The sequence below is a fragment of the Ptiloglossa arizonensis genome, chromosome 2 (genome assembly GCF_051014685.1).
Source record: "Ptiloglossa arizonensis isolate GNS036 chromosome 2, iyPtiAriz1_principal, whole genome shotgun sequence".
Taxonomy (NCBI): domain Eukaryota; kingdom Metazoa; phylum Arthropoda; class Insecta; order Hymenoptera; family Colletidae; genus Ptiloglossa; species Ptiloglossa arizonensis.
Genome location: NC_135049.1, coordinates 7,157,056 through 7,174,670, shown reverse-complemented (window position 1 = coordinate 7,174,670; position 17,615 = coordinate 7,157,056). Strand labels below are relative to the sequence as shown.

The following is a 17,615-nucleotide window of genomic DNA, read 5'->3' as shown; positions in this document are numbered from 1 at the left end:
TTTTTGCGTGCCGCAACACTGAAAACACCTGAAACGGAAAGGATAGCAAAATTGGCGTTGCGCTCAACGTGTTAAAATAAATTTCTTTCTAAAACCAGTCAAAGGAAGCTAGTCATTTTGACTGGTTGGTAAATCTAGTGTTAAAGAGAGACAGCTCGGATCAGCAAACAAGGTAAACGAAGGAATGAAGATAAAGGAGGTAATTTTTCGTTGATAGAAAAGAGTCCTCGACTGGTTAGTCAGTTCGAATATGATTCCGCAAAACGCAACGCAAACCGCCGGTGCATCAGGATCCTGACACAGAGGCTGGAGAAAAGTTCGTTTCGGAGCGGGTATTCAGCGTGGTTGGTGAAAAATATTGAACCCCGTGCGGTTACCCTTCGACACAGGAACAGCAGGGTACGAGATAATAGCACATTTTTTCACGATTCGGTTTCGCAAAAATGCTCGGCTTGGCCCCTTGCAACGTGGTAAAAACGTTTCAGCGTTCGCTTTATGGCTGTGTTTCTGTGACTTCCGTTAAATTGTAAAATCGCATTCGTGACCCCGCCGGCAGAAACGAACCGACAAAGGCTTTTTTCTGGTTGTGGATGGGGGCGCGGAGAAGTTGTCCTGTGAGTTGGCTCCGGTGGTTGCGGGAAGAAAAAACGGATTTTCGCTCGGTGGAAAATGGCGGGAGTGGGGACGCGTGGTAAACAATCGATGCAGGAACGGTAGAAACGCTCTCGCGGTAATCGAATTTCTTTGGTCGTTCGAGAGCGGATGAACCAGTTCTCTGCGTTGCCAGCGAATTCGATTACAGGAGGAAAATTCGAGTCCGCGCCGCGTTTTATTAGCCGGCGTGCACGGTAGCGGTAGACGGTCGCGAAAATTCGCGAAATCTCTCCGACGGTCGGAAATCACGCTTCACCGGCTGTCTCGGTGTTGAGCTTGAACTTTTCCTCGTCGATGGGTTTCGTAATGACGCCGAAAAAAGTCGACACGGAGCAGCGTGTCTTCATTGCTGTAATTCTTCAAGCCCGTGAACGAGTAACCACGTATCTCGTTCTCTCTTCCTTTGTGCCCACACTCGATACGATATTGTCGTTCGACGAGTATAATTAATATTTCTGTTTTTCAGATCGTTACTTTGTGCGTCTAAGATATGAGAATATAACGGAGTATTCCCATTCGGAGCTGTCGTTTTAAAAACAATTTTTGGTATAAATACTTTTTCTAATTACGAAGCGATCGTCTCGAAACTTTGTACACGTTATCGATCGTATTTCGAGATAAAGCGTTTAAATTTTTACAGCATTATCTTAACTACTGTTATTTAAACAATTGCATGTTTTCCGCAGTATAGTAGTTGAAACAGCTGCCACAATTTGTGCCATCGTATTCACCGAAACTAATTCAAAAACAATTTTAATCTATAGATCAGTCACCATCGCTTGAAACATAACGAAGGAAAACTTCTTCGACAAAATGGCAATCGTATAAAGTAAAAAGTTACACAATTTTTTATTTCTTTGGCTAATGAAACAGAAACTATTAGAGATATTGGCATAATTTTGATTAGGTTAAAGTATGTGTAAAATTTGAAGATCGTCAATCCAGTCTGAGACATTATGGCAATCGATTTAAAAAGCAGGGTTTTCCTCGTTCGGTTGAATTGGGATGCAAAATTTTGTGACTAGACACTCGAGTGTACAATACTTCGAAAAATGAAGTGAAAAAAATTCAAATTTCTCAACCTTCCAAATGAGAATATCTCCTTAATTTTTAGGAACCCTACAAATGATTCTTTGACCCAGACCTAACCCTACCATTTCTTAGAACTGTTTGCGTAAACTGAACCAATGATTCGCGATTCACGATCACTCGACTGCTAATAAATTTATTCTACCGGAAATCGAACACTGATTAGTGGAACATTTTGGATTTTCTTGAACCTTGCGTACATTCGAAGCACTTTTCAAAATTTCGTTAATTTTTTACCGTTAACTTTAATAACTATAATTTTAACAGAAAATTACACCAATCATTTCCTCAGCAGGCAAGGAACGATAGGTCGAACCTTTCTCGTTTCTTTTCCTTCTGTCATCAGTGTCATTTCTCGTTTGTGTCAATATTTGCTGTTCGCGATTCGAGTTGACCCAACGAAAGGAATGAAAATGTTGTAAATAAAAATCCACTAGGAAACACCGTTTCCTGCGACTTTATTCGCGACGCACGTACATGTCACGAGCAAACATGTTACAGAGTTCCTATATCAAATTTACGATTTAATTTTCGATTGTTCTCCGAGTTTGTTAGCGAGGACTGTTTCTTAATCCCTGTTAATTTCCGAGGAAGGAATTCTGACGGAACGTTATAATTATTAACGTGACTTTACAGAAAGCGGTTCGGTTAATTAATTGCTTACGCGAAAAGTAGGGAACCGCTGAGACTGAAATAATTTTAAACTGATTACTCGCGCGGAAGCGAAATCGAGTTTGAAAATTAAAATTCCGTTAGAAACGCGTGGCAACGCGGAGCTGTGCATAATCCGCGACGCAATATTCCCTTTTTTCATCAGCCTGCCAAAACGACAACCTGCAATTCGCTGACGTACAAAGAATACGTAATCTGGGTTAACAAAGTTCTCTGAATATCTGAAATTAAATTATTTTAATATCATGGCCGGTTCAAACGAGTCGCGTCAAGCTTTAAAAATAGTTTAACCAAGGGGGAGGGGTAGAGGGGAAGAGTTCACCGCGTGACTTTCTCGTTAACGAAAACGGAACGCAGAATATCAGGCGAGCCAAAGCGATATCTCGTTGCTGCTAATCGAATCAATTTCGCTACAGAGACCCGACAATGTTCGCTCTCGGAGACGATATTTCGTGGACGTCTTCAAGAAGAAACCTGAAAGCAATTTCTTTATTGTGTTTGGAAAAATAAACTGTTCTTTGCTTACAAAATACGTACAGCCTAAAGAATTATTGCTGCAAGAAATTGGACAGTTGGAGAGACACTCCGAAATTTTTCAGATAGGTTTGTACGTTACAACAGTTTCAAATAGAAGGTCGTTTAACATAAATAAGTTAAAATCTTGGGACTTTGAACTAATAGATAACTCGATTTGGTACAGTTGATCCATTAAGAAATACAGGACTTTCGATTGATGGAGTAACACTAGAATTACCAACCGGTCAGAGTGACTGGTGCTTTACAAGAAATTTATTTAAAATTCTGTAGCATATTTTCAAAAGACGTTATGACTTTTTCTGTTTTATACGTATAATCTATTTCATAAATTCCTCTTTTTCCTCAATCATCGATTTTCCTGTGATACGTATAAGGAACATCTTAATATACTGGAATCTATCGGTAGTTTTAGTGTGAAATCGCAATAGTGATTTATTCTGGTAAAGTTGTTGATTTGAAAAAGAGTTTAGAAGAAATGCGAGGAATAAAAAAAAACAAGCGAAGTCTGGTGAGAGTTGGGAAATTTAAGATTTCTACATTAGCATTGTAGAAATGTTGAGTTTACAAAAGTGTATGTATATACACTGTGGCCTAAAATTCGTGACACAAATGGGTGCAAGGAGATTTCATAGTTCAAAGAAGAAAAATATAGAATATGCATTGGAGCTTCATTTTCGAGAAAAATGCCTTTGAAAATAAATCTAGTACACGTGCACATAATTGATAACTAACATTACGGAATCCACTACAAACGTTTAAAATCTCTTCCATGCACTTTAAGAACGCATTAATAAGTAATTATTGAGAATAAATAATACCTGATATTGTATCCTACCCAAAAAGAATTACTGTAGTCATTTGCAGTGAAATACGTTAGGTGCACACGTACTGGAAATAACCAGAGAAATTTATATAAAATGTCACGTAACGAAATTTTGTAAATTTCGTTGAACATTGTGAGAAACTATACCTATTTAGCGAATATTTCACTGTTAACGAAATGCTTGGAGCCTTTAAAGGATAAAAATATTCATTCCAGTTAACGTTAGAAATTATTATACCTTAAATCTGGAAAATCCTTTCAGAGTTGATAATACATTTAACGGTATGTGTTAATGCGTGGGAACGAATGGTTCTGTGTATGGTTTCCGAGAAAATGTGAAGTGTTTGAGATGGACGAGCGAGTGAAGTGTTTACGAGACGTGAAAGAAGAGCGTTTAAACGTAACGACAAGGTGTCCGAACTAAGGTGTGAAAGGCTAACAATTTAGATGCCGCTAGACTGAGGAATTTTAGGTGAACGTGATCAGATGCATGAAGTGAGAAAGGTTAAGGATAAGAACGAAAGGGACTGAACGTGTATGAGAATATATAGGATGTCTCAATCATCATTAGTCGATTTATTTGTCGAATATAACTCAAACGGTTCAAATAATCTTGATATTTTTCTTTTCATTTAAAAGTACAAACTTGGAAGTTAATAATGCAGGAATTTATTTAGCGTTGATGATTATAAAATAAAGGTGAATAAAGTTCTAGGATATACGTGTATTGAACGAGGTAGTAGTAGGAACAATACATTAACAAAGTACACAATTAATAACTGAGCTAACCACGCTGACTACACTATTCTTATTTTACGCGACACGACACGCTTCGACGATTTTCCAACAATGACTGTATACACAACAATGTCACAATAATGAAACAAGATACCTTCCAAATGGCCGCCTCGACTTTTTTTACAGACCACCAATCTTTTCCCAAAATTTGTCATGACGTTTTCGCGCAAACTCGGATCAATTTCATCAATGACACGTTCAATGTTGTCTTTCGACTCTGGAATTGTCTCTGGATTGTCGACATGAACCTTACCTTTCACGTGACCCCGAAGAAAAAAGTCCAAAGGTGTGAAATCGCACGATCTTGGCAGACAATTGACATCACCTCTTCGAGAAATTACGTAATAATTTGCACGCGTTCTTTCACCGTGTACTTTTCCACGATTAATGTCCCATCTGTTTAGACGACACGTGTCAAGTTTCAGGTTAATCGGTTTGACGTTTTAAAAATAACGTGAAATTCAAATCGACCGGTGATGATTGGGACACCCTGTAGGATTCGAGAGAAGCCAATTAGAACACGAATTTGTTGTAGTTCACAGTATTATCATTAGAGACATGAAACTGTATATACCGAAAGTGGAGGTACAGTTTGATCACCAGCATATTTTAGGCGATTAGGTTATTACTTCTTAATTATCGGACATTTATTTTCGAAGAGGCTGATTACTATCCAAGACGCATTACCCTATATGAAATGTACGATCCACCAATGGTAAGAGATTCCCAACTACCTTACCTTAATCCCTCCAGTAATGTGGTTTCTGAATTCGAATATATAATAGACGACTGAACAATAAGATCTCGGGACAGAACATTCTCCGTTTGTTCTAGCATTTATCTGACGTATCTCAAGTACCGGTTACCATAATTTGAATCCTTCTCTCCTGATTCATGTGGTAGATTCCATAATTCCACTGAAAGATACCCTTAACCCACGGGTAACGCCACGGGCCACCTGTACGCAGGCCACTTGGTAATTATGTATGAAATTCATTAGCCCGTGTAAATGGCCTGCAGAGAGATACAGGCAAATGTACGTGTAGTTCGCGTGCATACGCGTGCATGTTGCAACAATGCAGGGCAAGCGGTGCGTACGCACGTCAAACACGCGGCTAAGTTTGTTTGGACACGTTGCAGGTGTGTGCGTCAGCTTGTGTACTTGCATACATACGAACTTGAACGTGCATACATAATTAACCGCGCCTTTCTAACCGAGATGCATCGTTACAACTACATTGGGTGCATTGGTAGTCTTTATTAACACTGGATTTACCAACCGGTCGAAATGACTGGTTTCAACTGTTTTTACAAAGAAATTTATTTTCAATTCCATAGCATATTTTCAAAAGACGTTACGACTTATTTTATTCTACAATCAATCTTATATGTTCCTCTTTTTCCTCAATCATCGATTTCCTGAGACACGTACGAGGAATATCTTAATATACTAAAATCTATCGATAGTTCTACTGTTAACAGGGATCGAATAGAGCGGCGTTGAAATAAGTAGCTTATGGCCACACTTTGATTCATCTATATGCTTTTTCCATTGTATGCCTGTATCGCTTTACAGACACGATTGAACGGATGATTACGTAATTAGTATTCTGTAGAATGAACCGAGAAGGATATTCCACTTTTTCGTTTCTATTAGGATGAATTAGGGTGGACAGTTTGAGATTTTCGGTAATTCTCAAGAGATGAAGTAAAATCTCATACGTCTTGGTCGATTTACTCTGTTTATATGGTTATAGTTTATCCAACTCGTTTATCCAACGAATGATCATATAGAACACTTTTTATAAACTTCATTCTTACTTTTTTGGTATTTAAATTATTTGACTTACACTTAAATGCACGCATAATAAAGAAACTATGTTTTCGAACAATCATTTCTTATAGAAGTACAAGACAAATATAGAATAATAACGGAATGAATGAAATAAGTTAGACAAAATCATTTTTTGTTACTAAACGTTTATTTTGAATCGCTGTTTAAACTATTGCTACTTCGACCACTACCATCGACCGAATAATGTTCGGTTTGTTTAACGCTAGAACTACCGACAAATTTCGTAATATTAAGGTATACCTTATATATACCTAAAAGAAAATCAATCGATAAGGGAAAAGAAGAATTTATATAATTGATCACATACGTAGAATAGAAAAATCATGTCTTCAGAAAACATGGAATTTAAAGTAAATTTTATCATGAAAACAGTTGAAACCAGTCATTTCGACTGGTTGGTAAATTTAATGTTAAAAAACAATCGAACCGTTCGAATAAACCGAGCAACTTGAGGGAAATCGAATGATTCGAATTGAGCCAAGCTGCTCAAAGGAAGACATGCAGTGTGAATTTCTAAAGTTCTTTCAAACCGTTTAGTTTATTCTGAGCAGAGAAAAAAATCCTCTACAACTGAGTGAGAGTCGTTCCTGATGCTCGAGAAAATAGATTAATAGCTACAGACCATTTTAATGATCACACAGGCGTTAATGTAAACATTGGTATCACAGTCTCTTTACATGGACTATAGAAAGGGCACGTTTGGCTATTTAAGATCATATCTCTATCTCGATATCGTACAAACTTGTTTCACTATTTGATAGATAAAAAGTAATGTACCTGTAGATTTATACACCGATATCAGAAATAGAATTACAAAGTAGGCTAACGATATGGTGGGGGATAACCCTTTATGGCCTTGAGCAGTCAATTGATTTTGTAGACGCCAACGAGCCGTAGTCGCCCGAGGTACAAAAACCAATCTACATTCAGCCGGAGATTATTAATCCAATAGGTTTGCTTTGGTGATTTGTTTTAGAGGGAAAACGGAGGATCAACGGGGGGAGCAATGTGATTTTGATTTAATTACTATGGGGGTAATTGGTTTTCGTTCGGGTAAGGGAACTTGGGTTTTGTATTTTGCGGTAACTCGCATCTGGGAGGAGTCTAATCAATGTAATTGCTGAATTGTAGTCGAGCTTTGACAAGAAGAACTGTTTTGTTCGTATGACGGTTGAATTATGATTAGAGCCAGAAATATACAAGCTATCAGAAAGAAAAGAATTTCTTCTACGAAAATTTACAGTTACAAAAGTCAAATTTTTTTTTACGATCGATTATTTTTGCTCTTAACGTATTTTTGCAAACTATTGCATTTTTTAGTACGATATATTTATTTCTCAAATTTCAATGTTCGAATTATTTGTTTCAACTCTCGTAAACTCTTCAAATTCAAACATTTTTAGTTCGGTGGAAGACCTCTTTTCATTCTTATTGAAAATTAATCTTTTTTTTTTTGTAAATTGTTTTCCTGTATTTTTTTGTTCCAGGCGCTGGAAGGCCAGAACATCTATAATTCCTGCTGCACGTTACGCATCGATTACAGCAAGATGCAAAATTTGAACGTGAAATACAACAACGACAAGTCGCGAGATTACACCAATCCAACTCTCCCCACTGGTGACGCGAATTTGGATGCAGCATCCCTTGCTCTCGGTGGTGAGCTTCTTCCACAATTGTTGATGGGTGCTGGATCACAACCACGCGCCAGAATACCTGGTTAGTAGTAAGGATTTTCATTAGTTCGAACGAAATCCATGAAAATATACATATATTTAATCGATGGTAGACACCTGACCAATCATTTATGTAATTAATTACTGAGTTCAGATTGGGAAATTTTCAACTGTATAAGTTCAATCCTGACACGACAGACTAAATATTAAGAACATTTACCATACAAATATAATTGATACAAAATTCTTACAAAGTTCGTATGTATAATAATCAATTTTATAATAGTTATTCTTGCTTTAAAATAATCAGTGAATCACCAACGCAACAAGATTTTCAAATATTATGTGTCGTTATACGACGAACTGAGAAATGAAATATCCATAATAATGATTTTCGTTTACTTATTAATTACTTATCACAAAAACATAATTTCTTAATGTCGAATACTTCATGAAAGAATACTTAGTTGAAATGTTAACTGAAAAAATTCATTCTAGGAGCATTACTTTCATTTCTGAGCCACCAACTACTTCTAAAAGTTACATCTTTTTATTTGGAATACGTTCTACTGATTAAACGATACATCAAGAAACAAATTGCTAATTGTTCCTTGTTTTTAAATTTGCTTTGAATCATCTTCTTCCTGTCGCAGAAAATTTAATCAAATGCAATTCGTATCGTGTCAGATTTTCTTCAAAATTATTCACGATAAACCTGACAATTGTGTTCCAGTATAATCACAATAGTAGTTTAGAAACGTCAACGTAATAAAAATTTTCTTCATTATCATTTTTAATAGCATATTTTCAATTCAAATATTTACTTTCGACAAATCTAGCGACCAAACTTTGCACAGTGCTTTTTGCCTGCACATGATTTCGCGAGAAACGATTACGAAGTTCCCGAATCGTTAACGTTAAAGATCGCGATTTTTCACAATACGCCTGAATAATTTACACGCATTCATTCGCCGTGTACTTTTCCACGATTAATTTCCCATCTGTCTAAATAACATACGTCAAGTCTCAGGTTAATCGGTTCGACGTTTCAAAAATAGCGCGAAATTGAAATCGACTGGTGATGTTCGGGACATTTTGTAGTCGATTGACTTTCATCCGACTACTGTCAAATACAATTTAACTTCCCGCGTGTCTTAAAAATTCGCTTCCGTTTCCTGTAAATTTCTTTGTCCCTTGATCTCGCGATACGCTCCCTTAACCATAACTATTCGCAACTTTTAACATCCTCGTGATTCTCCTCCCTATTCATCCGATGATTAAGGGACGATAACGTCGTTAAGATAAAATTTAATTAACACCCTGGCTATGCGAACCCCAGTAATAATAGCGTGAAATACAATAATGAAGAAGCAACTGTCTCGAGCCGGCGAAGTATCTATGAAATTAAATTTCCGACAAGTTCGTAACCGAGGTCCGCAAGTTTAACAGGAAATTGCTGGAGCGTGCCTGTTTTTTTCATTATGAAGATTGAATTCCCCCGGATTTTCGTCCGGCCATTGTTATCCTGTGTGTTTCCATTACATCGCCCGTACCAACCCGCGGGGGCTACTCGGTTTGCTTTTTAAAACGTTTCTGTTTTTCGTGAAAAAAGAGGGAGAGGCGGGGGAAAGGAATGGAGCAACTTCACGTTAACCGTATCCCTCTACGTCTATTTTTAATCGAGACTCGACCGACTCGTTTGTGGTCTAGTTTTTCGAGAAAATTGCTGCATAATGGAATTTATTTAATTATTCGAATTTTCAAGGTATTTACGAAATACCTTTTTACAATATTTTATGAAACATATATTTGGTTTTTCCTTTTGCTCTTCAATCGTTGTTGAAGTACATGGGACAATTTTCTTGTCTGAAAGTATCATCGAGAAATTATGGATAACAGTCTTAGGTAACATACTTAATAATTTGTTTGAAGTGTTTGCTTGTGAGAAGTGAAATTAAAAATAAAAATTATGTAGCAAGTTTTTTGATAATCGAAATCGGAACACGATTAAAAGGCTTTTCCTGTCTAATTGCTCCTATTTGCTCTCATTTTACAACATTGTTATCTATTAATAAAAATAATTCAACGCACCGCATAAAAAGTGTATGAAATTTCATTTTAAACATTTCAACGTCTTCGTAATGCAATCCAGAATTGATAATAATAGATGAATAATTACTATCGACAAAGATTAGTGATAAATGATATTTAAATAGCACTGATAGGTTTCAGTAAATATAAGTATGATTCAGTTAATAAAATTAAATTTAAATAATAATAAAATTTGATTCAGTGTCGATAAATACAGGGTAGTCCGTAAGTCGTGGTACAAATGAGATCAGAAAGAACTTATTACTTAAAATAAAATTAAAAAAACAAAATTACCTGGCAAGCATCATTTTCGGAAAAAATATATTTAAAAATAAGTCGAATACGCGTGCACCTAGCTAATGATTAGGTGTTACGAATTTCACTATAGTTCGCTACTGTGACTGTTTTCTATAGGATACTGACATTGTTTACTATTAAGAGTGTCACTTATGCTACTAGAATTAACCTAACTAACGACTAGGTGTTATGGATTTCACTATAGTCCGCTACTGTGACTGTTTTGTATAGGATACTGACATTGTTTACTATCAAGAGTGTCACTTATGCTACTAGAATTAACCTAACTAATAATTAGGTGTTATGGATTTCACTATAGTCCGCTACTGTGACTGTTTTGTACAGGATACTGACATTGTTTACTATCAAGAGTGTCACTTATGCTACTAGAATTAACCTAGCTAATGACTAGGTGTTACGAATTTCACTATAGTCCGTTACTGTGACTGCTTTGTACAGGATACTGACATTGTTTACTATCAAGAGTGTCACTTATGCTACTAGAATTAACCTAACTAATAATTAGGTGTTATGGATTTCACTATAGTCCGCTACTGTGACTGCTTTGTACAGGATACTGACATTGTTTACTATCAAGAGTGTCACTTATGCTACTAGAATTAACCTAACTAATGACTAGGTGTTATGGATTTCACTATAGTCCGCTACTGTGACTGCTTTATACAGGATACTGACATTATTTACTATAAGGTTTACTCTCACTTATGCTACTAGAATTAACTATTAGTTCCCACCGAACAAACGACATGGTATGTACAATACTAATGAAGAGTACATCAGTATGATTTATGCATTGACATATAGTACAAATGCAATTGCTGCTCTTCGCTATTATCACGAACGTTATCCTAATCGTCGCTATTCGAATAAACCAGTCATCACAAGAGCTGCACTTACTTCTAAAGAGTCTGATCATAGTTAACGAACTCGTAATAACGCAGAAGAAAGAATTCTCTTAAAGCAGGACTAATTTTCAGTATAATTCTCGTACAAGTATAAAAAGTTTATCTGCTTAACATTCTGTCACTGTAACAACAATTCTTCGCACAATGCAAGAAAATTACATATTCGTTTATGCTCATACGGTAGAAGCACTCACATATCAAGACTTTGCATCTCGATTAGCTTTCTACGAGTGGTTAGGTCTGGGTTAGGTATATTAACAATGCAAACTTTTTATTATATATTTTTTACAAATGAATGAACTTATTTATAACTAACGACGTATTTATAACACTCACTAGCTGTCGTTTAGAAATCCTTACACAATATCAGAATGACTTCTCTAACAGAGATGGAGTGCGAATATGTGGACTGGGATAACTTTATTCGTCACCACGATAAAATACCGCCATATTGCATTAAGAGCGTTTACCACTTGTTAAATGTGCATTTGTAATTCTAGGACCAGTTACGATGCAACAGTAGGTTTATTTAAAACATCATCGAACTTGAGACACCTTGATTCTTTCTGTGAGGAAACATGAAAAGTATATTCGGATTATATCATGAATTTCGAACAATTACAACAGAGATTTATCGTAATATTATAATAATTAGCGTTAACCAAAGTTAAGAAATACATACAGGTTGTTTGATAAATTTGGTCGGTTTTTCCATTGTAAAAGAAATACTATGACACTTCAACTTTGAACAACTGTAAATATATAATAGGAATGAATCGAAAGATATACGTGAAACTTCACACATGTTCGTCAAGTAGTATCATCTTTAGAAAAATAAAACGACGAACCTAATTGTTCCATTTCTTATCAAACGACAAACTTATATATATAAATTTGATCAGATTTAATTACAGACATGCCAAGTGTGATATTAGGCAGTGTCTAAGTGAAAAATTTATCGACTATTTTTAATAGTCACTTCCACCTACATCAGAAACAAATTATACGAATCAATACTAGAGACAGTCTACAAAATTCCCCGTATAATCGAGTAAAATGGGTTATTACATTTGACGTGTTTCTCTTGTATTCCACGCGTGGTTTTCCTGGAGTCAGTGACCATTGGACGGATCGATGAGCCTGGCCAGAAAATCGATCGATCAATTAGCCGTGCGATTTCCGAACGTTCAGTTCATTAGAATTAATTATACGTATTAATAGCAATACCGACCCGTTTCTGTCATTCGGACGTTATGATAAATTGTTATTCCGTGTCTGCGCGAACCACCGCGTCTCCCAGTCTCCAATTTGCCGGTCGTTTTCAGCTCCATTTTCGAGCGGAATCGAATTGCGTGCGGTCAGACGGTATTATTTCCTCGGGTAAATTAATTAATTGCGCCGCAACGGGAGAACGTGATACCACGTCGGTCGATGTCGACCGACCGTTTCGATTTTCTCGTATTCGTTCGGTTTTCATTCTTACACCCCTCGTTTTTCAATATCGTCATTTCTTAAAAATTCAACTGTAATGTCTGGCCAACTTAGAGGCCTGAAAATTGAGTAACGTTTAACATTCTTTCGTGTGGAAATTATTGATCGTATAAATTTGAAATGTTGTTCGTATATCTATTTATAGGTATAGTTTGCTACGAAACGAGAATTTTTTCAAGTATAAATAATTGATTTCGTTAAACTAATAAATCGTTGTGCATGACGTTCGTAAAAAAAACCTTGCATTCGTGCTTGATATGATAGCTATTGTTTTGATCGCTCTAAATAAACAGATCAAAAAATATCGAAATAATTACAGGATTTAAAAAAAGAAAACTCGATTTTATGTAGCTTTACACCAACAGGTAAAAAAAAAATTTGTTCAAATATCGAGTTTATTTTGGTTCGGACGATAGGTAAACATTTATTTTATATTTATGTCGAATGTCAAAACAATGGACCTTTGGTTCTCGAAATATTACGTTAACCAGCTTGAAACATGTTTCGAGAAAAAACGAATCCTATAAACGTACTAATTTTTCGAATTTCACACTAATCCTTTGAAGGTAATGTTTTTAAAATCCGAATTTAAAAAAAGGAAATGAAAAAAAAACGGAAAATATTATTTACCTTAAAAGTAGACAGATCTCCTTAACAGTAGAAATTCAAGAAACATTCATCACTGATCGTGCTGAATGATTCAACAATAGTTTTCAAAACAGCATTAGGGAATTTAAATTTTGGAGAGCAGTTTCACTCCTTAAATTTAAGCTTATGTAAAATTATTTAAATGCAAAAATATTATACAATATGTTTTTGTAGACGTAATTAAGTTAAATTTCCAACTTGAATGATTTTTAAAGAAACTTCATTTTGGGATACCACTTTCTTTGATTTACAAGAAAATTTTGTTGTTGTTGGTGATTACGTTCAAATGAGAAACAGATACTGTAGATTCCTCATTGAATTTGTAAATACTTCATAATTTGTACATTCCATACAAATCACTTATTCTTATCTTCTGGTTAGTGAAAATTATAATTCAGTAGTACAATATTGAAGAAAAAAGTTGACGATTTGAACTCAAAACTCAGGTAGAATAATACTCTTACGACATTTGCATATACTGTATACAATCAATCATTATTGCTTCTACTTTGTCGGCAGAAGTTTAAAAGTTCTCAGTTCAGAATTTCCAATAATAAATTTATGAGTTTAAGTAACGAGTTTACTTCACTACTACTGTCTGTATTTCATCCTCTTGCGTCTCTTCAATCTCAAAAATGAACAATTACAGTCGAGGAAAAGAAATAATCGACTTAGACGATTGGAGAAATTTCGTAAATGAAACTCCCTGTTCTCTACCTTGATTCTGCTATCCCAAATACTGTTAGCACAATGTCAATTGGCCGTTCAAGGCCACTGAGCAAACATCCCCAATCCGTCTGCTGATCTATACTGACGTTTTAAATTAATCACTTTACACAACGAATTGTGCGTAACTATTAGTTAATAATTTAATTTTTGAAAGAAGTATTTTAAATTGTTTTAAATTTATTGCAGCAAAACTATAAATAATGTAAAAACGTAGTAATTACTATCTTATTCCTATTGCCTCCATTTCCTCAAATGCAATATTAAAAATAAACGTTTTCGTTTCTCTACAAGGTAAACATTTTAATTAAAAATTATTGTACGCATACTGTAATCAAGCTATTAAGACCAAGCTCTGTTTTATATCCATGAGTTAATGATTAAACAAATACAGAGAGATTTGTAATTCATGGTAAAAATGAGTTCAAAATTTTCCCAACATTCTTTATACCATGAATTACGAACCACCCGGTATTGTTTCATCAGGTTTCGATATAACCCACAATAATCTTCATTCCATGATTATAGTCGAATCACAATTTACTGTTTGCTCAAGGCCACTGATATGTCATCCCTTATAAATCCATTTGGCTACGCCCATTCTTCCTTTTTCATGTTCTCCTACACAGGAGGTAATCTTAGATAGCGTAAAAGTGAGCAGTGCATCTGACGTGATTTATAATGGCAGAAGTGACCTTGGACGATCAAACTGATTTAATCTCGACTGTAGTCATCGCTCAACAAGGCAGTGCTGGACAGTAATTGATTATTTTATGATTACTTGTACAGTCGATTTAATAAACTATTCGCGATAATAACAATCATTGATAACAATTATTATTCGGTAATCACAAATAACATTTGTAGTTTGTAACCATAAATCGTGGCATAAATTTGTAATGCTACATTTTTCGGTGTAAAATTACCTCAGAGTTTACTATCTATTTTTAACTTTCTTTTCCGATTCATTTACCGATTCAGTCTTAATGAAAAAATTGCTACGTGATTAATGATTGACAAGTTAACCAATCCCTATCATTACATTCGCGTATTATTCCTCAATTATAATTATTGATTACTTGACGTTCGTAATCACTGATTAGATTACGTTTCTGACAACATTGCAACAACAGTGGGAGAAGTGTCTTCAAAGTCGATTATTTCTCTCACCAGACTATAGTCGAATAAAATTTCTTGCATGCCAACGAACCAGCTCTGTAAAACGATGCTAACAATACCTTGTAAATTTCCTGAAGTAGAGTCCATTGCAGGGGCACCGGGTGTGCTGCCCACGCCCTTTGCGGCCATGCACGGTCTACCTTCGCCTTTGGCAGGGCCCTACAACGGGGTACCACCCGCTGGAGGGTTAGCTGGCCTTGGTGGTTTCCCTCTTGGAGCAGCAGGTCTTGGGGTGCGTGTACCAACCAACGCGCAAACATCCGCAGTGTTGCTCGTCACTAACCTGAACGAAGAGGTAAGTGGTTTTGATGGGCGTCTTTTGATGAGTTCGTTGCTAAACGAGCACGTCGAGGACACGGAGATCCAAAATCGAAGCACGAAGAAAGATACAAGAGATTCGCGGCAAATGCGAGACCATTTTCGAAGAAATTTGGGAAACGTTTATCATTCCGTTTATGTGAATATGAAATCCGTACAGTCGATTCGTTGCAGAGAAATTTGAATTTCAATGAATAATTTTGGAACATTCTTGTTTTATTTTTTTTTTTTGTGAAGAAGAGGGATCAAAGTACGCGAATGTACAGGAATGTTTAAAAGAGTTGTTCCACTTTCTGTGGAAATATTTTTTGAAAGATTTTTTTCGAAGCAAAGATGAAGGAAATATTTCATTGAGAATGTTTAAGAAAAAGATTTTTTTTTTTAATCGTTCGAATTTGTTTTTCAGTGTTAATGTACTGTTAAATTTGAATGGTCGAATGTGAAATAGTTACTAGAAATGTTTCAATTTCAATTTTTTAAATAATGGTAATCTCTAGCTTCATTTTAATAAATTTAATATAATGTTTCGAATAGTATTGCAAAGTGAAAGTTGTTGGAAGTGATAAATTTCTATTGAAATGAAACTCATCGAAAATGTCTTCGCTTAAATCTTGGTCGTAATATTAACAATTACCATCTACGAATAATTCGACGAAATCTCACAGATGTATCGAATCTCACGCAGCAACAGCTTTTCTTCGTGTCTTTCTTCATCCATTAAAGCGCGCAGAACGTCGATACGTATTAAAAATATATCGATAATAATGGTGATCGTTTGATCATTATCGACGAACTGTGCACTTTCGATTAGGTTAATTTTCATTTAACACCGAGAGAAATGATGTATGAAATTGTTGTATACATATATCTACATACGTACAACGTAAGAATTTAATGACAAATAATAAGTAATTGATAGTATCAAGTTTATATACAATATAGTAATTTAATTTTTGCGGCACAGGGTGTGTATGGAAATACAAGTAGTATCGATCAATTTTTACATAATTATTTCTATTAGTAAAATTTATGAATTATTCGTGCCTAAATATAATTCATAATTGTACTTTGTGACAAGCGTCCAATGATAGCAATGAGCATTTCCTTATACATATTAGTGAATAAAGGAATTATTTTTAAAATCATAACGAATGTTGTCGTTGAAAAATGAAATCAATCTCGAATTTACATTTGTTATCAGATTTAAATTACAAAAACAAAAAGAGGGAAGCATTACATAATTATGTGCTTAGGAAGCACGAGAATTTATCTTCTTAACAGATTGTGAAAAATAATGTTTAAGGATTGTTCGGGATTATAACTTAATGTTAATTTAAATTTACAACAATGTCTAATCAACAGGACATTATCAAATATTGGTTACTTTTTTAACTCAATTTTCCAATTGATCGGTAGTTAAATAATTAATAGTGCAGTTCAAATACCATGCTTAAAGATTGTAGTTCAAAGTGAACAATAAAAATGTCTGGATTAAACATCCATTCTTCCATAAAATAGTATTATACATACTTAAATAATTAGAGGATAAAATTTAGTAAAGAATTGCATCCGAACAAACAAAACGTTATAAACTAATTTACTATTAACTGTATTCTCAGGATCGTTCAAGAGCTATCCTTACTATACTTAAAAATCCTAACCTCAATCTAACACTTCGTAAAAGTTAAAAGTCGTGTCAAGCGTAAATCACAGTAACTAATCTTCAGCAACTAAAAAAGTTTCATGTAATTGTGATTTTCATTTTTCACTGGATTCGATAAAAATGCACTTCTACAAAGAAAAATTCATATACACGCCAAATATCGTTCACCGTTATT

General features: G+C 35.1%; 1 protein-coding gene across 5 annotated transcripts in view; it reads left to right on the top strand.

The window, feature by feature from the left end:
* Heph (polypyrimidine tract-binding protein 1 heph) overlaps positions 1-17,615 on the top strand; it is a 739,001-nt gene that overhangs the window by 713,267 nt on the left and 8,119 nt on the right. For 3 of the 5 annotated variants that reach the window (XM_076327575.1, XM_076327576.1, XM_076327579.1), the window contains 2 exons: positions 7,916-8,144; positions 15,537-15,754. In XM_076327575.1, the coding sequence (XP_076183690.1) occupies positions 7,916-8,144; positions 15,537-15,754 (447 nt within the window). The remainder of the gene's footprint in view (positions 1-7,915; positions 8,145-15,536; positions 15,755-17,615) is intronic. The other 2 variants (XM_076327578.1, XM_076327577.1) reach the window with 2 other exon arrangements.